The 22,051-nt window shown below is 39.7% G+C and overlaps 1 protein-coding gene across 9 annotated transcripts in view; it reads left to right on the top strand.

Annotated features, from left to right (window-relative positions):
- Positions 1 to 17,538, top strand: part of CADPS2 (calcium dependent secretion activator 2) — a 298,773-nt gene extending 281,235 nt beyond the window's left edge. For all 9 annotated transcript variants that reach the window (XM_071552501.1, XM_071552500.1, XM_071552505.1 and 6 more), the window contains 2 exons: positions 12,856 to 12,960; positions 16,619 to 17,538. In XM_071552501.1, the coding sequence (XP_071408602.1) occupies positions 12,856 to 12,960; positions 16,619 to 16,789 (276 nt within the window). In that variant the 3' untranslated portion in view covers positions 16,790 to 17,538. The remainder of the gene's footprint in view (positions 1 to 12,855; positions 12,961 to 16,618) is intronic.
- The last annotated feature ends 4,513 nt before the right edge of the window (positions 17,539 to 22,051 follow it).

Here is a 22,051-nt window from a genome sequence, read left to right as displayed (position 1 = left end):
GGTAATTTTAATAAGTAATCTTCACTTTTGTTGTTATGTAATTATTTGCAAGTGTGCGATTTGACTAAAGGTCTACTTGGTTAAAGGCCACATTTGAATCAAAAGCTGTGTTTGTATTAACCTCAGAGAAACATGAGAGGACCATGCCTAATTACTTTAAAAAAGACTCAACAAAAATGGATTGTAGCTTGTTGATCTTCTTATTTCTTTGATAATTCAGAATAATCTTCAAGAAATATGTGGGCTTCTTTCTCAGATTCTTGAAATTTGATCACAGTGCAAAATTGTCCTTTGGCATAAACCCAGAAATACACATCTTTGCATGATGCACCTGGACATATGTGGCAGGTCTGGTAGAATCAGCTAATTAACAACACAGGCTTAAACAGGCACCTCATCTGGCAGTGTAGTTAGTTGCCTGATGGTGCTCAGCAGGATTTGGTAGTGCTTTTTATTTTTCTGTCCTAATGGTCTGCTGCCCACCTAATTTTGCCTTATTGTCAGCCACTACTTACCGCAGCTTGAGGCCCTCCCAGGAGGCTAAATTATTATCAAAGGATTAGGGAGATGTAGCCTTGCAGCTCTGACATTTCTGATTACTTGTCTATGCCAGAACAGTAATTAGCTGTGACTAATTAAGAAAAATGTTCCTGCCATAGAAAACCATTTAAAAGAACTGAGAAGTAGAAAAGCAATTGAAAAGCTGAGCAGTGCTCAGATTTGCCGATGCTCTTTAGATTTTCACCAGTCTTAACTCACCTTTAATTATGTCTCATATTTTATAGGGAAAATAGAAAAAGTTCCTGATATGAGAACCACTCTGCAGTTTTCTCATGATCTGACAGCATTCTTGTAATTTTGAAACAGTTTGTTGTGTCTTTTTTTGGTAAAAGAATTTTAAAGAAAACTATAGGCTATGTCACCAAATGTGGATTGAAAAAGTGAATTATATTAACTTGCTAAAATGTAAGAAACTATTCTGCAAGAAGGAAGCAACATCTTGCAAATTTACTGGTCAAAATCTTTTCCAAGTTCCCTAAATTATTCCTTATGTTTTGAAGGAGGCTCACCTCATTTTTTGAGATAACAATCTCTGTAAAAGAACAACAGTTCGTTTGAAATCTGAAAAATGTAACCTCCATGTGATTTCATATAGTATAGAAGATTTCTTTGCTATTTTTTCTGGATTATGCTGAGAAAAAGAGTTCGCGCTCTTGAAGGGTGCTGATTATGCTGCTGTAAATCCAGCAAAGCTCAGTAATGTTGAAATCACTAGGACCACAATACACTTAAAGCAAAGTGTGTGCTTCAGCAATTGCTGCTTCAGGATCAGAATATTCAGCACTTTGTAAGCTGGTTTAGGCTGTAGCTGATTGTGTTTTCTCTAAACAAAACCAGAACACAATGACTGGATTTTATATGGTTTTGATATGATACACTTTCACGTGTTTTCATTTTTAAGTCACTTTTAATTTCTGGATTTCCCTCTTGTTGGGTACCACACAACCCAAAAAGATATAAAAATGGATTTCTCGAGACATTAAATATCCCATAGCCCAGTCTGCATTTAGTATTCATGGAATGGATGTCTGACACCTTTTTCACACCAGTTCAATCACGTTATTTAAATTTTCTCAGCAGGGGAGTAAGAAAGTATGAAATAGATATTCTGATATCTTGCTAAAAGAGGTTGTTAGATATAAAATTGAAATAGAAAATTATTTTTAGGGCACTGAAACCCATATCCCAAGATTCAGAATTCCTTATACTGTTCTAACCCCCAATTTCCCTGATATGTGTGAGAAGCTCACTTTTTTGGAGGGGGAGGAGGGGGAAAAGTACAAATTGCTCTTAAAAAACAATTTTAAATGTGCATCATGAGTCAAAAGAGTTAAAAATGTGGGGAAACTCCAAAACATAAGATTGAAGCCCGTCTGACTTTTTTTTCCTGTGAGAATTTTATCAATTGAGTGGAACTATCAGGGGGTTTGCTTGTTTGTTTTGGGAGGGGCTATAACATTGGGACCTTCAATTTCTGGTATATACTGTTCATTCATTTATTAACTTAGTTAAATGCATCTATCCATCACTCACAATATCCATTCACTAAACACAATAACTATTCCATCAATTAAAAGAGAACTCCTTTCAGCATCCAGGCACAATTTAGTCCTTTAGCCTTTTTATCCTGCTAGGCATAAAGTAGCATCACCTCATTCCAGGCACTGCACCATTTTTTCTTATCTAGATGGCTTGAAATGTGTCCAGCAACTTAATAGAATCAATTGAGCGTGGACAACTATAAAAATATAAAATAGCACCGAAACTTTAGATGAGTCTGTCCGTAAGTGTTAACTGTGGCTGCAGCTTTCACATTCGACACAGTCAAGAGAAATCAATAAGGATTGTACCATTTATATTGTCTTACCTAATGTTTGTTCACCATGAAGTGCCAGGCACAAGCACCATCTAGGGAATATTGATTTCTTGATGTACTGTAATTCACACATGTATAAACAGCAGGAGAACCCTATGGTTTCTCAAACCTTACTTGCAGCATTGATAGTTATACTTGTATTTCATTTAGGTCAAGTTTAGTTGGAAAAGGAAAATAAAATTCTGCATAAGTGTTCACAAATAGACTCACAACCACATTGCTGATCATACTACAAGAAAAATAGTGCCCAAAAGCATGAGAATAACCTAGTTTTACTATAATGAGTCGAGCATAACAGGAAGAGTTTGCTATGTCTCAAATCAAAATAATACCAGGTGAGGATGCTGCAGAGTTCTCTGACACAGATTTGTCAGTGGAAAGAACTTCTTCACCTGTTTGCTCATAGGGAACTGAAGCTTTAGTACTGATTTAAATGTGCAGAAGTGTTGACCTATATAGAGATTATTTCCTCTAAATAATTTTCAGGTGTTTCACTGTCTATTTTCTTACTTTACATTCTATTGACTGTCCTTTGTATTATCCTGTACTGAAAGTGTTTACAGTCTGCAAGGAAAAAAAGTATAAGTAATGCATAGAAAGATCAGCTCAAAAAAACCCCCAACACAGCTGTAAAATGTACATAACTGAGAGTGTACACAAGCAATAAGTTCAGGGATGGAAAGGAGCAAACCAGGCACCTCCCCAGACCAAGGAGACCTTTTCCAAAGAGATGAGGGGAGGAGAGAAGCAAGAGGGAGGCAAGAGACTGGATTTGTGTTCCACATTAGGGCTGCTCAGTGTAGTTCCCAATCAATGCAATGTAAGAGAGGAGTAGCTCCACCAGCGTGCATCTCCTTGTTAGCTTCACAGCTGCTTCCAACCCTGTCATAAGACACTGAACTAACACACAGAGCAAATGAATGATTGCTGAGGTCGAAAGAAATGAGCTATCTGTAAATATTCACCCAGAGGAACACAGGATGGTTTAAATACTGTAATAAAAATAAGTACTTGACCTCATTCCACAGAGAGCAGGGAGTCTAAGTAGAAGACTTTAGGACAAGAATTGCTAAGGTGAGTGTAAAAGCTAGAATACAAATGTTGACCCGACCCAGCTTCAGTCTACCTCAATTTTGGTACATGGTACCAAGATAAAGAATGTGTTCACTTTCAGGGATGCAGCTAACAAGAGGTCTCCTCCTCTGGTCCCTCTGAAGATGCCTCAGTCCAGGGACTCCCCAGGAAGTTCTGGATCAGTGGGCAACAGTTGGTGTCTCGATTACACACCTTACAGGCAGAGTAAACGCAGACCTTTAACCTAACTGATGAGGGCCACAAAGATGATCCAAGGGCTGGAGCCCTTCTGTGAAGACGGGCTCAGAGAGTTGTTCACCCTGGAGAAAGAAGGCTATGGGGAGACCTTAGAGCTGCCTTCCAGTACCTAAAAGGGGCTTATTAAAAAGAAGGGAGAAGAACTTTTTATTTGGGCAGATTATGAGAGAACAAGGAGCAGTGGTTTTAAACTGAAAGAGAGCAGGTTTAGATGAGATGTTAGAAGAAAGTGTTTACTCAGAGGGTGGAGAAGCAGTGGAACAGCTTGCCCAGAAAGGATGTAGAGGCACCATCCCTGAGAGTGTTGGAGATCAGGTTGCATGGGTGAGTGGCTTCCCTACATATGGCAGGAGGGTTGGAACTAGATGGTCTTTAAGGTCACTTCCAACTCAAACCATTCTGTGATTCTGTGATTCTGTAATTTTAGGCATGCACTTAGGAAGACTGCTTAGCATTTGTATTGCTGAGTGCATTTGTATGGTTTTTAAAACTAGACTCTGATAGCAAGAGGCAAGTGTTGTAATAAGTAACATCTTGGTCATTTTGCATTATGTTAATTTGTTTATTTTGAGGATCCAAGCTGGCTTTCATTTCAGGGTCACTCAAGTGATGTTCCCCACTCTGTGCCCTGAAGGATGTTTGCAGATACACCCAAACTGCAACACAACACACTGTGTAGCAAGACTGACAGTGTTTGCTCCAGAGAGTTTTAGCACCAGAATAACCTATGGAAGTCCTGTTCACAGACGCAGTGTATATCCTGAGTGGAGTAGAGAAACTGTTTGTGCTGTTAATCTCTCACAGTCTTGATTATCATATTAGTACCTAGTATTTAAAATAAGAACAGTAACATTACATATGTCCAGACATGGAAGGAAGTTACATGGGTCTTAATTTTGCAAACTTCCACTTGCCCAGTTCATCTCACATACATGAAAAAGCCAGGAAAAAAGAAAGGTCACAAACATTGGAAAGGAGCATAAATATTATAAATTGCTGTTTGTCAACCAATATGCAACGTAGTGACAGATGAGTACTGCACATTTTGTTTTTAAAGTGTACTTTTATTTGTACAGTAGCCGAAGTTCTGTAGCAATTAGCCAGCTTCTAATTACAAGCCTAAAATATGAAAAAATTACTTTCCTGCCAAAAGATAAGCTTTTCATATAGTAGATTTTTTTTGTTATTTCCAAACTATATCCTTTGTGCCTGGGAATTTCAAAGATGCTTAATGTGCTTTTAAATGAGCCTCATTTTTTCTTTTATTCTCCTTACTGATTTCTGAAACTAGTTTTGTTTCCTTACATCAGCAAAATGTCCCATCCAACAACTGTTCATTTGTTTGTCATCCTAAGCCTTGCTGAACAAGGTCTTTCTGTCAAGATCTGAGTTCCTTTTTCTGTTGAGCTCCTTTCCCTTTTCCCCTGATTGCTTTGGAAGTGGCAGTGGGAATCTTTCATTCAAATATGCAAGGAAGAGACTGACTAGGGACTAAAGTATTTGTTCTTAAGAAAAATCAAAATCCTTTCTGAGCTCCCTGGGAGATTTGAGTAATGGCACAAAAAAAAAAAAAAAGGCAGAAGAAAACTAAAAGACTCTCACTGGAAGAAAGAAAAACTTTCTGCCTTGGCCAAACTGGGTGCAAAAAGAAAGTTCCTGATCTGCTACAATCAGATTTAAAAAAAAAAAAAAAAAAAAAAGGCAGGGGGTGGGGAATTAAAAAAAAAAATGGGGGCTTGTACACAGAGCTTGTAATTTCAAAATTACTAACCTAATGAAATCGTGGTCCTGATCCCTGTATCAGAAGAAGTATGAGTCTCAAAGCAGACAGTGGTGTCTGGTTTCTTTCTCACTTCTCCTTTCCTGGTACACCAACCTGTAGTTTAGACTATCAATACTTTTGCACATTCCTGAGGAAAAGTTCAAAACTTGGCTTAGCTTTTTAAGATCAGATGAGGAAGCAGAACATAGAAGCTGGATGAGACATTTCAAGGAAGATGCCTAGATTAGTGGTGCTGAGCATTGCAAGTTTAAGACACTGGTGGAGGGAAAGAGGTACATCTTAGGAACTCTGCAAAGTAGGAGCACATGAGGGGCAACACAGGGCTCAGGAGCATTACAGAAGAAATGAGTAACACAGCAGTGGGAGGACTTCTGGACAGGTCCTTGAACAAAAATGTGGGAAGGGACTGCAGTGAAATGGCAAATGGAGATAAATAGAGTTTTTGCATTTGACAAAATATTGATTAAATCAATTGCATTTTCTAGATCAAGGGCTTTTAAACATCTGATTTTTTGGTGTAGGGAAAAGGCTTCATTTGTTTGTACTTCATGCTAACCCCATGGTTCCAACAGGGACAACTCCTTGGATTTTCCATTGGTGCTTAGTTTAATCTTCATTTCTTTCAGTTTACCTGAAATGGCAATTCCTAGGGGGAAAAAAAGTGCAAAAGGAATAAATGTAGTGGCATCATGGTAACACCCAAAATCAATAGTATTCTTGAACTTTATGAACATTTAAGAAAATGCAAAAGTAAGCTTCCCAAGCCTTTCAGGTCTGATACCTGCTTCTTAAAGGTTTTATACTATTATTGGATGAAAGCTAAAGTATATTAAAGTACCCCATCAGTTTTAATAGTTGCATTGATTGTATTTTATATGTTTTAAATAACAATAAGAGTTATGTGTCCTGTGGAAATGTATGTGAACACATAGGTGAAACAGTGCTTAGTCAGTGCCCATAAAAGGAGTTATAATTCTAAGTCTCAGCACAGTCGCCATATCATCTGTCTCCTTCATAGTCACTTTGCTATGAAATTTATGCCACATAGTCTTTATTTCTTCAGTCAAAGCAGTGCTTTGAATCACAAAGTGGAGAAATTTTTCATGTTTCAGAGAGATAATACAAACCTCTTTGATGTCTTATACTGAAAGATTGCTCTTGCAAAAAAAAAAAAAAAAAAAACAGCCGGCAGCATTATGGTAGCTGTAAGAATAGCCAGGCTACAAGTGTACTTGAAAGTTTTTTAGTATCTGGAGATGGTATAATTTCTATTTCTACAGTCAGAGGCCGGGTAACTGACCATTTCTGCTAGCTGAATCTAAATGGTGCTACTATAGAAGCACATCTTAATAACAAATAAATCTGTTGGTTCAGAAAAAAAAAAGAGACTCACAACATGCAACAGAAAAAAAAAGAAAAAATCATATTTGCGTGAATTACCTGTGAAGGCAAAATTCGGCATTTTGGTGAGAATATTTTCTCAGGGCTGGCACTGAAAAATTGGGTTCTCAAAGAGCCAAACCTAGCTCAACATTTTCTGTTGTGGCAATGTAAGGCTATGTATAATGAGAAACCACATCCTTACAGGGTGGGATAATGTGTCACAGAAGGCCAGTGGCTGTTGCCATGAAGCCATGTGGAGCTGATAGTGGGATGGGAAAGCTCTTGTGCAAAAGCATTCTCTTCTCTCAGGTTTCCCAGCTTCTGTTCCTTGATTTTCCTGGCCACTGACACAGTTTTTGTGAATATGACTGGAAGTGCCTCACAGACCACATCTATGACCAGTGCAATCCAGAAAAGAAAAGTCATTGGGGAGATAATTAGTTTCTCCCAGGAAAGTAATGGGAGGTTAGTACATCACTAGTCAGCAAGTTCTGGTCTCTTTCCATTAGAAGAAATTGATATTTTAACCAGTTCATAAATTGTCCGTGTCAGGAATCAGAATTGATAAGCTGGGAAGAGAGAACAAACAAAATTTTTAGATGTTGATAACACTGGATTTTCTGTTTATGTCTGCCTACAGTTACTTCAGTCTTCAAAGGTTTCTCAGGCTTTCTTAATCAAAAGGCAACCCAAACCTCACGGAAAAGTGTAAATGTGTTATGCAAAGTTGCTTTATTATTGCAACTTCATTATTTAGTTTGCAACTAAATATTTTTAATTTCTGAAAAAATCTAAAAAAATTTTTTGAATGTTAATTATGTCTTTTGATTTCATATTTTGGTATTCCTGTGTATACGTACCTTCTGACGTATCATGGTGGCCCACAAACTGAGAAATCCTTCCGCAGGTTTGAGATGGGATTTTTCAGAGTTACGAAGGCTTTTCAGTCTTCAGAACAGTGTATGAACTCATCATTGCTCAGGTAAAAATCGTCATTTATGGGGTGACCTAAACATGAAAATATAGCTAAACCTCAAAGTATTTTTGAAGACAGTACAAACAACACTTGTTTCCATCATTGCCATTGATATTCAACAAAGGAAGTCAGTGTGATTATTCATATTTTACAAAGAGGGAAATAAATAGTGAAATTTAATTCAGGACCTTTTTTCCAACTTCTGTTTGCAGTTTTAAGGAAAAAATTATTTCTTCTTTCACCATTTAACCATTTTTTAAAATGTTCTAAAAGTTCCTTGACATACTACTAGTGCTAGCTATCAAAATCTTGAAACAATGTAATAGCATTGTGTTTTAATAAAAACTAGCCATTTTAGCAGGTAAATTTTAACATGTCCATGTTTTTTCTTATTTTGGGTCATTATTATTTTCTCATTTTTAACTTATGCCACATTTGGTGTACAATCTCTTCAATGAGAAATACACTTTTCGTTACTGTTCCTGGTAGGGCAAGTAAAGCTGAAGGAAGTAAAAACATCCCATTGTCATCTGAGTGACTAAGTTCCTGATCAAAAGCATGATTAAGACTTCCACAGGACAATAAAATGCAGTTCCTAGAAAAGATGTCATATTTTTCTGCCATATTCAGCAGAAAAATCATTTTGAGGGTGCCTATTTATCAAGAGCAGTCAAGGTATAGAAACTCAACAGGGTCTTATGTCTCAGGCATTAAGGATACCATCCATAGAAGGACTAAACCATTGTGTATTGCTATGTATTGAGCCTCCTTCCAGGTGGCAAACAGCTGCACCTTTTTATAAAACTTCAAAAATAAATCTGAAGTGCTTGCTTTCAGCTGATAAGTGTTATATTTAATTGAACCGTTCTGCGAATGTTATAGCTCAGGCACCCAGAAAGATGGTGAATATTTAATATATTTGTTTTGTATTTCCACTGGTCAACAGAATAATGAAATTCCTTAACTACTTCTCTTTAACTTGCCTAAAGAAAGCACGGTATGTTGCTAAATTGCTTTTCACTGGCCCTGCCGAGAAACAACTTTAATCCTTGTTAGAAAATTGCAGAGTCTGAGCCTGACAAAGAGCTCATGCCTGGTGCATTGTGAGTGCTGGGAGCAGGGCAAGGGGAGCCCTTTACAGCTGCATGCCACCAGCCCGCCTGAGCTGCACTATTTAGGTGAGGAGGTTTGTCAATTCCTCCCCACAATAGAGCGAGTTTTTCAGCGCCTGTAGCTGCGCCGAGCCCCGTTGGGGATCAATGCTGGCCATTCACGCTGCACCCTCTTTCATTGCTTTGGTTTGTTAATTTAAGACTAAAGGTCCGCTGAGCGGGTTTAGGGTGTTTAAGAAAGCTGATGAACTGTTTAAGAAATCTGATGAACTGAAAGCGTTTATAGCCCTGGTGTGGCAACTATTGGCACTGAGGGAGCTGTGTCCTTGTTGACCCTCTTGTTATTAAAAATGCACAAGTGCTGCGCTTCTCAATATTTCAACACTCTTTCATTGTCAATACCACCTTCTGAGCCCTTCAGCTTGTTGCTTGCTCTAAAGATCTTCTTAGATTGGGTTTGAAAACTTCACCTTAAACACTAGATTAGACTGATGTTCTGTTTTCCGTGCTCCTGTTGATTTGTTGAACCTTCCCAGGGCTGGAAAGCAAGTAGCAGCTTGATGGGGAGACGGGCTGCTAATATGATTTACCAGTGTACAGTCATGCACAATAAGTGTGAATAAATACAAGGGTCTCACAGAGTCAACCCTAGCCTTTCCTTTTCTCTTATTTTTTACTTTAAAAGAGTATCTCAGGAAAATGAAGTAAGTAATGCATGCCCTTACAGGAGCTGGATGAGCTATGAATAAGAGGAGAAGGGGAAATAGGAAGGCAAACATTTTTGTTAAAGGGGTTGGCTGCTGTTACGTGCCAATTTGGAAAAAATATGTAATAAACACTGCTTTACTCTTGCATAGAAGACAGCAAAGAATGTGACACTAGTACCATATAATGAACGTCTGTGAGAAGCACGTTGTCCTTTCACTTCTATTGTTACTAGCGGGAAAGTGATTTTTTTAAAAACCATTTAAAATGGATTGTTGATGTTGTTGCTATTTTTTTATTATTATTATTTTTTAAATTGCATAATCTCAGTACAATAATCACTGAAGTCTTTGAGTTTGCAATTGATTCCTTTAAGTCATCTTATATCCATCCCTGCTTCTATAACATGCTCATGGTTATCAAAATGTGTGGCCTTGGATTCTACCTCTGAGAAGAATTTGCAGTGCTGTGCTTCTTAACAGACTCCAAAAGAAGCAATAGGGAAATATTTACTTTTCATGTTATAAAGTCCAGATTTATGTTTATGCAACTTTATATAAAGTCCTATACTGAGTCCTCAAAACTAATGGATAAAAGACCAATAGTTAACAGAAATCCTACTCACAGGTACCTCTGGAAGGACTCTAAAAATATACTGGATGTGATTTTTATTAAAAATGCTGAAACAATTCAAAGTAAGAATATATTTTTTTCCTAATAAAATAGCAGTCATTTTTTCTGAACAAAGTATATTGACAGAAGAGCAATATACTGTGACTGTGGTATCATTTCACAGTCACCAAATTAGACATTTCTCCTGAAAGTTTAATGAATTAAAACTAGTCAGGAAAAAAAGTATTATATTGTTTTCATTCATAAATTTGAGGAGGAAAGTTAATTTCCTCCCATGTCTTAGCTTTGTTTTCAGTGTTTCAGGTATGCAGGAAGAGTCTTAAGTTTTACTGCATCCATCTTAATTAAGTTATCTGACTGAGCTTCAAAACACATGTTTTGCCAGAAAACTAGAACAGTCTATTCTGAGTGATCTGGCACTGTTCAGTGTTGTTGAATAGAAAGTTGGTCTCAGAATTTTCAATCCTGTCTGTAGTTTGTTTGTGTTACCAAGTTTGAGCTCCTTCTGCTTTCCAGTTGATACAAATTACATACATCATGAATGTGTGACTGAATTCACTTCATGGAAGAATATCAGTTTTGAAAAAGTTCCACTACTAAAAAAATTCTCTCTGCCAGGATTATGTTTAACAACTACAGAGCCTCAGTGATAATTTAATAATTGGGCTCATCTTATTGCATCTGGGTAGAATGTTTGGCATAGGAGTTATTATATTCATTTAGATCACTAGAGTTCCCCAAGTGAATCTCAACTGTATTTTATTTTCTAGACATCTGTATACATACAACACCTCTCATGTAGTTTACAGCTACCACTTTGTAACAACTCTGTCACATTAAAAATATTTTGTAGGTACTTAAAAAAGAAATCAATACCACCATGCATGTTTGGGGTGAAATGTAAATAGTATAAAAATGTATTCAGTGATTTAAAAAACAGTATATTGGGGATATCAAATCAGTTCCACATTTTACTGAATAAATAAAAGTACTTTTATTAAATATGTAGCTATCTGCCTTTTGTGTGGTGTGTTTGTCCACTTTTGTAAAATAGTAAATAGGAGTAACTCTAAAAAAACAAAATTTATTTCTAATTATTTTTAATTAAAACAAAATTTAACACATTCAAAAAATTAAATTAAAGATGTTATTATATGGAAATCTAATTTCAAATTTATCTTAAAACTGATAGTTACAATGAAATGAAACTGTTTCCTGTAAGGAAAAAGTATTTATATTTATTTATTGTACGTCTTTAAAAATTTTTACAGAAAGCTTACATTTTTATGGAAGAATTCTATTTTTTTTCCTTTGTTACATCCAGTAGCCAGGAATTTATATTCATTTTTCCAATATATGTTTTATTTTATTTGTGGACATGACTAATGAGACTTGTTAGATACTTGCTTTGAATTACTTTCCCAAAATATGTCTTGCCTAACATGCTGCATTTTAAAATACATGCACCATTCGCTCTCTTTGCATATCTCTGTATTTTGCAAAGATACAGGAAATTACATGAGAAAAGACTTTAAGCCTCTTCCCTGTGGGGAAGGAGAATAGAAACAGCTATGACACAAACTCTTTTAATCTTTCACTGTTAAAATGAAAAAAAAAAAATCCCTTCTTTCTTACAGTTTGACAAATGACATCTGGTTGGTATTTTACAGGAGGGGGAGGAAAAATGCTACAACTATATTTAATAAAATCTCTTTTAATCCAGTTAATGTGAAAGAACTATTATAATAGCTATTTGGAACTGAGCATTTTTTACAGTAACATAGACCCAACAGCAGAGAGCTTATTCTTAACCATCCATTTGTGAAGTGTTGAGTGAAAACATATGCCCGCCCAAGACATAAATAGGAAATAAGGTAGACTGTAATTATAATTAATAATTAATGTAAAACAAAACCTTAATTTGGTTATTTTTGGAGGGGTGAGGTGGTATTTTGATCATACTTAAATATGGTTTCCAGGGATTTCTGATTTTTTTACTTAACAATGAAGTCATCTAAAAGGAAGGTGGGAGTGGGGGTGGAGTTGGGGGCAAAAGGCAAGACAGAGATTCCATATTCTCTGATGGTATTTTCCTGTTTGGATTGGAAAATCTAGTTACTGTAAATTCTCTCTCAAGAGACCCTACCTGTTTTTATCCTTGCAGTTTTAGCTGTCAATTCTCTCATGTAATTGTATCTTTAATATCCATTCTCACTGACAGATAAAAAAGTGCATAACATTATTTTGCTTGAACATGTTGTAAGTGAAAGATAAAATGGCAGGTGCTAATTCATGTAAAGAACAGTCTAGGTCAAGCTATTTGATTTCCTACTGACCCATGCAATTCTCATAACAGGAAATTATATCATTGTTGACTTCAAGTGCTGATCTGTGATCATTTCAAAGTGTTTCATTACTTCTCATTACCAAATCTGCTAAATGAATACTACAGGGTTATTTGGTGGTGTTTGTTGTTTTTTTTTCATCCTTTCAGCAATGGTATAGCAACTCCATGAAAGTCATATGCACATGGCTGGCTGACAGATTAGACGTTCAGCTTCACATCTACCAGCTGAAGACTCTCATCAAGATAGTGAAGGTAAATAAAATGTGTTTGCATTAGACTGCATAGTGAAGAGAGTAAAGTAATAAAGTAATAACATGGTAGGTATATGTCACCCTAAAAGTCAGAAAATATGGAATAAAGTTGTAAAGTTATGTAGTTTTAGATTGGGATTTTTTTCCCACACTTGTAGCAAAATCCAGAAGAAAAATAACTTATTAAACTCACTGATGTTAATTATATGTGCAGGAGTATTTGTTGGCCATTCTGGACTCAGGGACAATTAAAATCATTCCAAGGAATTTTTATGGGTTACTTTTAGCTGTACAGCAATGCTGTATGATTATGCTTACTAAATTATTGTTTATCTTGTTATTGATACTTTTTCTTGTTTTTCCTTAGTAATTCCAATAGCGTTCTTTCTCAATTCCCCCCTTCTCCTAGAAAAGGAATTATTTTCAGTTTTTTATGTGCACCTGATTACTAGGTTTAATGGAAAACATTCAATGTATTCATTGTATTAGATAACACTTTCTAATCTTTCATACTCAGACATATGTATCAATAGAAATACCAATCCCTCCAGTTCCATCCTCAGTCATTTACACTAGCCAATGTCAAAATGCTTCTGAGCAAAGTGTTATATTCCTTGCAATAGGCAGTTATGGGTTACACTACCACAGAAAAAGTTTCCTCCTAACTCCTTTTCAGATCTTAGTCAATGCCCTCAGGCAAGAAACAAAAGGCCATTTCTGATTTTTCCTTTTAATTCTATCTAGTTTAACTTTGGACATTCTTGTTATCTGTACAAATGTGGAATAAGAAGCACCTGTTGTCAATGGTGACCTTGATTTCTTAGAATTATTTTCTCAAGAAGTTCATGCCAGACTATGAAATCAGAAGCATTTTAACTTGTGGACACCAGAACCACCACTGTAACTTTCAGGATTCACAAGCAAAAAGGAACGGAACAAAATAAAATACAAAACAGTCATAATAATGATGGCATCCTGACTCCCTGAGCCACCCAAACCTAGCTTTGCTATTTTTTACCTTAACTGATTTCACTGGGAACAGAATTTGGGTTCTTCACTATATTATGTGCCCAAATGTCAAAAGCAGTTTGCTATTGTTTGTTGAAATGAATGGTTCTTGTCAAAGATTTAAAATTCTTTTCAAGAGAATTACAGAATTATTTGGATTGCAAAGAACCTTTAAAATAATCTAGTTCCAACCTCCCTGCCATGGACAGGCTGCTTAGAGCTTCATCCAGCCTGGTCTTGAGCATTTCCAGGGATGGAGCATCCACAACTTCTATGGGCAACCTGTTCCAGTGCCTTGCCACCCTCACAGTCTAGAATTTCATCCTAATATCTAATCTAAACCTACTCTCCTTCAGTTTGAATCAATTCCCCCTTGTCCTGTCACTACAGGCCCATGTAAAAAGTACCTCTCCAAAGAAGTTATCTTCTGGAAAAAAAATAGGTGTTAGAGAATCCAAAACTTGTGCCCAGTGAGATCTAGGAATGGGCAGGCTAAATTGGACCAGTGAAATATGACTAGGCCAATTAAAAGAAGATCTTTCAAAACTGAAGTTCAGGTGAATGAGCAGCATTGCCAACTCACCCTCCCTGTGCCACCTGGCACACTGTTTAGCCTTGTTCAAAAGCTCCCACCGCAGGTGGGAATGCTCTGCTCATGGTAGTGGTCTTTTTGTGCCCATATATCTGGTTTCCTCTGCATGTAAATTCCAAGTATGTTATTCTGTGGCACCATCTTTGGATACAAAAGATTGAAGAAGATGATGTCAACTGTATTTGTTCTGAAAAACAGAAAATTTTGTGCACCTGGGTTTTGGGGGGCAGAGAAGATGGAAGAGGAACTCAGCAAAAAGAAGCTGCTAAGAAACAATGGTTCAAGTAGAGTATCATAAGAAACTTTACCTGCTGCAGCCCATCTGGAGAGATATGTGGGGAGGCACAGTTCCTCCAAACTCTAGTGTGAATAAAGGGACATTTCTGTTTGCTTTTGGAAAGAAAAAAAGTGAGAGGCTGTATTGCCCCTGTCATCTCTTGAGAATAAAAAATGAAGAAGAAGTAGGAGGTCATTTTTAAGGGATATAGGATGAGTAACAGAAATATAATTCTTTACTGTTTGGATGCAACAAAGGTAGTGGCATTGTTAAGAAAGACTAGAAGAAGACACATTGTTCCCTTTTTCTCTTTAAAGTCTTATGATGCCATAAAGGTTTTGTTAGATGCCCAACACATGTTCAGAGGGATGTGACTAAAGAAGGGTCAAGGACCAAGAAAGTTAGTGAGAAATGAAAAATTAAGCTTGGAAGTGAACATTATTTTCCTGCAAAACTGTGTCAAGAGAAGAGCAATGTCTGAACCCCAGAGTGCTGGTCTTAGAATGGGAACAATACAATGTAAAACTGAAAGAAGTTGCTGTAGGACCTGTTAGCAGCATAAAAGCAAATTGAATGCACAGTGTTATAAAAAGGGAATGCAGTGATGATACTTGAAAGAGACCAGACCGGGGTACATGCAGGAGTGTGTGAGCCAAACATAAGCTGCATCCATTGACTCTGACATTGACCTGTGAAAGTGAAATAAATCTCAGTTGCAGTAATTCAAACAAGTTTTAAATAATCATCATAGCTAGTGGCAGAAAAAATTTCCCAGATGAGTGTTACCCATTTTAAGAGGTGTCTTTTGCAGTTCTTTGAAGTATTGAGTGAAACAAGATCAACTCTTTTTTTTCTCTAAGGGTTGTGCATGGTCTCCTCCTCAGGCAGAGGAATGGGCCTGGTAGCCCTTAATTATCTTCCATTTTCCTTCCCCATATTCTCTTCCATAAACATCGAGAATTTGTAGTGAAAATGTACACAAAATAAGAAACCAACATGTCCTTCTTAAGCTTTTTAGGGTAACATCAGGCAAGATTATTTCAAATGCATTACAACTTAAAAATAACGAAGATAGGTGACTATGCTTACTTGAACATAGCATTGATGAATAAAACAATTTCACTCAGAATTCTTACATGATGGATAGTCAAAGAAAGTCATATCTGCTGGTTCATAGGAAGGATAGATACCAGGGAAACAAAACATTCTCAAGTAAAAAAAAAAAAATAGATGTGAGTCAAAATGTAAAGGAGACTTAGAAATTAAATTAAGTAATAAGCTATTCAGATGAGAAATGCTGGCATTATAGAACATAGATTATAGTCTAAACTTTGTTTTTCCACATTTGGTATATAATTGTAAAGGTAAATATTAATAAAATTACATTATGGAGAAAGAGTCAGGCATTTACATTTTGTATGAAATGACAGAACTATCTGTAGCCAAACTCATTGTTTCAATATGTATTTAGAAAAATTCTTTGCTAGTTTCTTATTGAATAAATGAGACACATGGAAGTTACCGAGAAATCAGCAATTATTGTATGTTGTAGCACAAAATACAATCTCTTAAAGGAAAAACCATCAAATTAGAATCTCTGGAGTTTACAGACATCTCATTCAGCCCAAAAACTAAGACCACAAAATCTTTAAAAAGGTGATAGGTCCCTAACTGCAGGAGGAATGAAGCTGTGACACAGGCATGCTAGAAATGGCCAGTGTACAGTAAAAGACTGCTCAGACTTGCTGAATTCCAATTCAGGTTGTTTTATTTTTGCCACAGAAAACTTACCGAGACTTCAGATTGCAAGGTGTGATGGAGGGAACACTGAACAGTAAAACCTACGATACAGTTCACAGCCGTCTGACTGTAGAAGAAGCCACAGTCTCAGTCACAGATGGGGGAGGACTTCAGGGCATTACCATGAAAGACAGTGATGAGGAGGAAGGATGATACTATCTCACAAAGCGTTTGGAGCTGGGGGGTGATGGTCTGAGGGTGGGGTTTATCTTTAGCTTGGGGTTTTTTTGGTAATTTGTCCTTGTAGTTGCATTTATAGTTTTGCCTTATGATATCAGTGCAGAAATGTAATTTGCTCCATTAAAAAGAAAGCAAGATTATCAGAGGAAAAGTGCCAAGGACTTTTCAAGAATAATGGTTGTAGCATATTTTTATGTATAACTTTGCTTGGGGCTGCAAGAAGACTGGCATGGAGTTTGAGTTCCACTTGTGATTATGTTTCTTTCCCTTTTGTTTGTTGTTATTTGTTATTGTATTCCCATCTGATACTGACATCCTGTGCAAAAGCAAAATGTGTGTCTCACTTAAAACACAACTATACAGGAAATCATCACTGGGATTAAGTCAATGCCCTAGGTAAGAAAAAAAAAAAAAGTGTATTTTCAGGATTACACTTTGTTTATTTTGTTCTTAATTTTACATTATGATGTGATACGCATTAAAAATTTTAATCTTGGTTCTTTGTATATTGAGGTAGTAGGACTTCAAGGACAAACACATACAACCTGCTTAGGAGTGTTGTGTCTATTCATTTTGCAAGTTTAAAGATATCTCATCCTGTTAGATGTCAGTAAGCTTGCCATCAATGTTTGTACTTCTGTGAAAATTTTCAGGCAATAAGAACACATTTTGTGGTGACCATTTCTGTACCTACCCAAGATTGTATAGAATTCTACAATTAAAAGATGTTTTCAATATTTCAAACCATTTGAACCATTGTATAATTCCTCATGAGAACAGGTTTTTGAAAAATTATTCTATTTAGTTTATATAGTGATCTGTAGCAAATATGTGGGGGTTTATAGAACAGATATATATAGCAAAAAATACCCAAGGACACAACACCTTGATAAAGGAAAAAAGCAAACAAAACCATCTCACTAGCAGACAAACAGACAGGGCCCACTGCCCATTTTTTTATGTCTTCAGTATGAGCTGGAAAGAATTCAAATTTTTGTCAGTGAAAACTCACACCATTTGTGAAATATACCGCAACTTTTTTTTCTTCTTCTTGTTATTTTTTGTGGGAGCATGACTGATTCCTGGATTTGTGTACACAAAATCAGAAAGAACACAGATTACTCCTAAAGAAGTATAATGGTTTCTGAGGTCCTCATTGATCCCTAGCATTACACATGAAGGGCTTTGCTGAGGGCCTGTTGAGGGTTGTAAATGCCTCCCTGACATCCGATCCCGTCAGATCTCGGAAGCTAAGCAGGGTCAGTCCCGGATTAGTACTTGGATGGGAGACCTCCTGGGAAATACCAGGTGCTGTAGGTTCTAGTCCTGAGGACTTCACTGGCACTGTCCAAGCTCGCTCGGGCGTGGCAAATGAACCTCAGGACTTAAACGGTGGGGCCAGTTCTGCGCACGCTGAGCCTTACCTAAAAATCCACTGCACAGGCTGGAAGGGCACACCCACATGGGGACAGCCCTTCCCAAATCTTCGTTCACGAAGCTGAGCCACACACATGTTGAGGGTTGATGAGGCTGACGTGAAGTTTCCTTGGAAGAACAGACTGTAGAACTTCAGGGGTCTGTTGCAAGCATGCAGGATGCAGGAACTGAGAATGAGAGCTGCAGGGAAAATGACTTCCAGCATACTCGGAAGCTTGGACAAGCAAGGAAGGGCAACCTACACTTCTCCCACATGTCATGGAGAAACTCTAAGTGGTGTTTTTTTCCTGTGGCAAACCAGCCCTCTCATCTGTGCATGTGAAGTGAATTCAGCAAAAAGGAAGAACTGGGAGCTGGTGAGGAAGACCATTCTGCTCAGCTCTTTGTGCCCTGAATGAGTGCTTGCCCAGAGGTGCCCAAGGAGGCTGGGAGGGCAGAAGTGCAGGCACCCCTGCCTCAGAACAGCTGCAGCACAACACATGTTTTGAGGAGCAGTGGGGCAGGAGACAGCTGCTGCAGGGCAGAGTGACCAGAGAGGCACTCTTCTCCATCACTTGCTATTCACATTACCATCTCTGCTGGGCTGAAGGGAGGATAGGGAGCCTCAGCAGTATTTTCCACTATTACCAGGCTCCCAGATAGGCTTTCAGGTTTAGGTTTTGATAGCAGTAAAAGAATTACATATCTCTTTCCTGCCACTTGTTCTAGTCATGCTGGTGCATGGAAGCTGATGGGCTTGAAGGGCCAGGTGGGACTCTGGCTGAAACTCTGACTTTGGTAAGGGATAGCCTGCTGGGCCATGAGTTGCAGCCTCAGCCCCAGCCTGGCTGTGGCAGGCAGCAATGTGCAGAGGAAACTGAGCTGCCCAATTCAACATTCATCTCCCAAACCCAGTGAGGCAGAGATCAGTGTCAGTCAGGAACAAAGCTTTGTCTCTGCAAAAGTCTCCCTGCTTGCCCTCTCCCAACCATCTTTACATACCTGAGATCCCACGGAGGTGCCTGTGAAGAAGCCAGTTGTAAGTAGGTGAAGGCAGGTGTCACTGCAGTGGCCCTGCAGTGCTTGTCAAGGCCTCCTAATGCAGGGCTGTGTGCCAGGTCCATGCAGGGCTCTCCCTAGAGGGCATTAGGAGATTTTTAAGGCTCTAAGGTGACACAAGAGTAGGAAACAATATAAAAACTGGATACTGTCCTTACCAAGCCATTAACACTGTAGGGACCTGGAATGTGACCTAGAAACCCAGGAAGAGAAGTGCTCTCACCAGCACAGCCCAAGTATGTGTTGGGGCTATGTCTCCTTCAGCAGAGACTGACCTGGCATTAATGCCTCTGACCAGCCCTGCTAGCCAAAAGCCCTGTGGGAAACAGTAATTTGTACTCACCTCCCCTTTGGGCTTTTCCTTTGTCTGAAGCTACCCCCATGCCAAGAAGTTTTCCTGGTAAGGTAAATAACTGTCCCTATCAATTTGGACAATTACAGAGCAGGTTATAGTAATATCACCTGTTAGGACCATCATGATCCTGTGAGGTCTCACCTGTGACCCCCACCACCAGCCTCTGTCCAGCGACTCTACTTCAGCTCTATCCAGGGCTGCCAGTCTCTGCACCAGCAATGGAAAAGGAATGATGGCTTCTCACTCAGCTACAGCCCATGTGCTTTTTTATGGGCCCTATTTGTCCAGACTCTGACTCATGGATTGACTTCAGATCTTGGTGATCATCACAAACATGTCCATGGTCTGGTCTCTGGATTGCCACCTCCTCTCCCCCTGCCCCACCCTGCCCTGCTCCCTGACTGAATGTGGTGGGACTGGCCCTGACTGGAGCATCCTATCCAGTCTGCCTGGGGAGTCCCCCCAGCTCCCTATATCTTAGGAAGCAGTCAACCCTGTCTACACCCTGACATAACTTTAAAAAAAAAAAAAAAGAAAGAAAAGAAAAAACCCACCCCACCTGAACAAGACAACTATGGCTTTTTGTGGCTTGAAGTGTGTCTGAGTTAATCAAATTTCATGAAGTCTGATACATGTAAACCCTATATGTCAAGCACTTTGCTATACAATTTTGTCTCCATGGAGCACTTGTAAGACATGTTTGTCAGTAAGATGGAGATGAGCAAGGAAAGAGTAAAACAAACAAACCAGAACCAAAACAAAACAAAGACTATGTGAGTAAGGAAATAGTAAAAAAAACCAACCCAAAGGTCAAAGATGATGTCACCATGAAGAAGTTACAAGATGTTTGGGGTTTCAGAGAAATTAAGTCAGACACAAAGTACATGTAAGTTATTGTTAGAGAGACAGCACAGCAGACATCAATGGAAGGCAGGTACAGAAACAACAGTGCTTCAAGGGTTCTTCCATTTCTTCAAAATTCAAGTATTTTCTTAGTAACTGGATTTTGAAACCGTGAACCATCACCAAGCTTGAGAAGGTACTCACGCAGTAAGTACCTGCGTGACAGCTTCGGCGCTGGGCACTGCCGCCGCCAGCAGCCGCGGCTGAGCCCCGCGGGGACGGGCGCAGGGTCCGCCTTTACATCTTAACTTAGGCGTTTAAATCCCCAGCACGGTCCGGAGGTATGTGCCCGTCCCGAGCGGCCAGCACCGCCGCTCTGTACACCTTCCTGCGAGGCGGCCATCGGCACCGCTGTCCCGGGGCTGCGGGGGCCTCCACAGGGGTCGCTGCCCTCGCCTCGACTTTTCATAAGCGGGCACGGCGCGCAGAAATCCTTCAGCAGGGAGGCAGGAGGGGTCTCGTTTAATTCACCCCTACTGCTCCCTAATGATATAAAAGGGGCTGTAGAAGCCAAACCAGGAGAAGCCGCGGCCAGGTGCCCTTCCCAGGTGCGAGCGGGAGCGGGGGCCGGAAAGCGGCGCTGACTTTCACAGCTCTCCCGCCGCCGGGCAGAGAGTGCCCGGGACAGGAGCTCGCCTTCTCGGCTGTCGCTTATCCCGAACAAGGAGGCGAAGAGCAGGCAAGTCAAGACAGCGGCTGGGGGAATTTCGGGGCACTGAGCCTCCCACCTTCAGCCGAGTAAAGCCTCTGTCCCAGCAACTCAGCTCCCCTCGCGCTGCCCGCTCTGGCCGGCCCAGCCCGCGAACTTTTGAGCCCGCACCGGCGGGTCCCGCCGCTGAGACTGGTAGCAGTAAAGCCGCTCCGCGCTTTAAACCCGACCCCGAGCGGAGAGCGGGCAGCCCCCGGCGCAGCTTTGGGGGAACCGCTAGACTGAGAGGCTCCCGGGACACTGGCTGCTCATCGAGAGGGCGAGTGGTTCCCGGGACACTGGGCCTCTCTCCCTCCCTCCGTCCTTGGCCCTGTGGCACCCACGGAACTGTTCCTGGGCTCCGGGGAGGGGGAAAGGAGGGGGGAAGGAGGGGGGGGAGGTCTCGGGTCAAGTGCCGGGTGTTTCCAGGCTTTGAGGGGGCAGAGCTCCTCCTGGAACACACGAGACTTCCGACGTAGAGGGAGGCCGGAACACCAGTGCCAACTTCTGAGGGGGCAGGAGCTGCGGCTCCACGATGGACAGGGCATTGAGCTCATGGGGTCGGGGAGAGGGTGTAAGGCTGTGAGGCGGGTTCCAGCACAGAGGGTGCCCGTATTGCGCCTACCTATGTTTCAAATCGGATGTTTGACTGTCAGCAAACGAGCGCGCAACAGAGGGCGGGAGGCGCAAGGCAGCGGCTTGGCAGTGAGGAAGCCGAGGGGAAGTCGGGTTCGTTCTGTACGAAACGGACGGAACCCGGGACGCCCGTGGGACCCCCGAAAACACCACGGGCGACTTCCTATCGGCACGAGCG

The sequence above is a fragment of the Pithys albifrons genome, chromosome 3 (assembly GCF_047495875.1).
Source record: "Pithys albifrons albifrons isolate INPA30051 chromosome 3, PitAlb_v1, whole genome shotgun sequence".
NCBI lineage: Eukaryota > Metazoa > Chordata > Aves > Passeriformes > Thamnophilidae > Pithys > Pithys albifrons.
The sequence above is the reverse complement of the archived record's forward strand: the minus strand, read 5'-3'. Positions and strand labels throughout refer to the sequence as shown.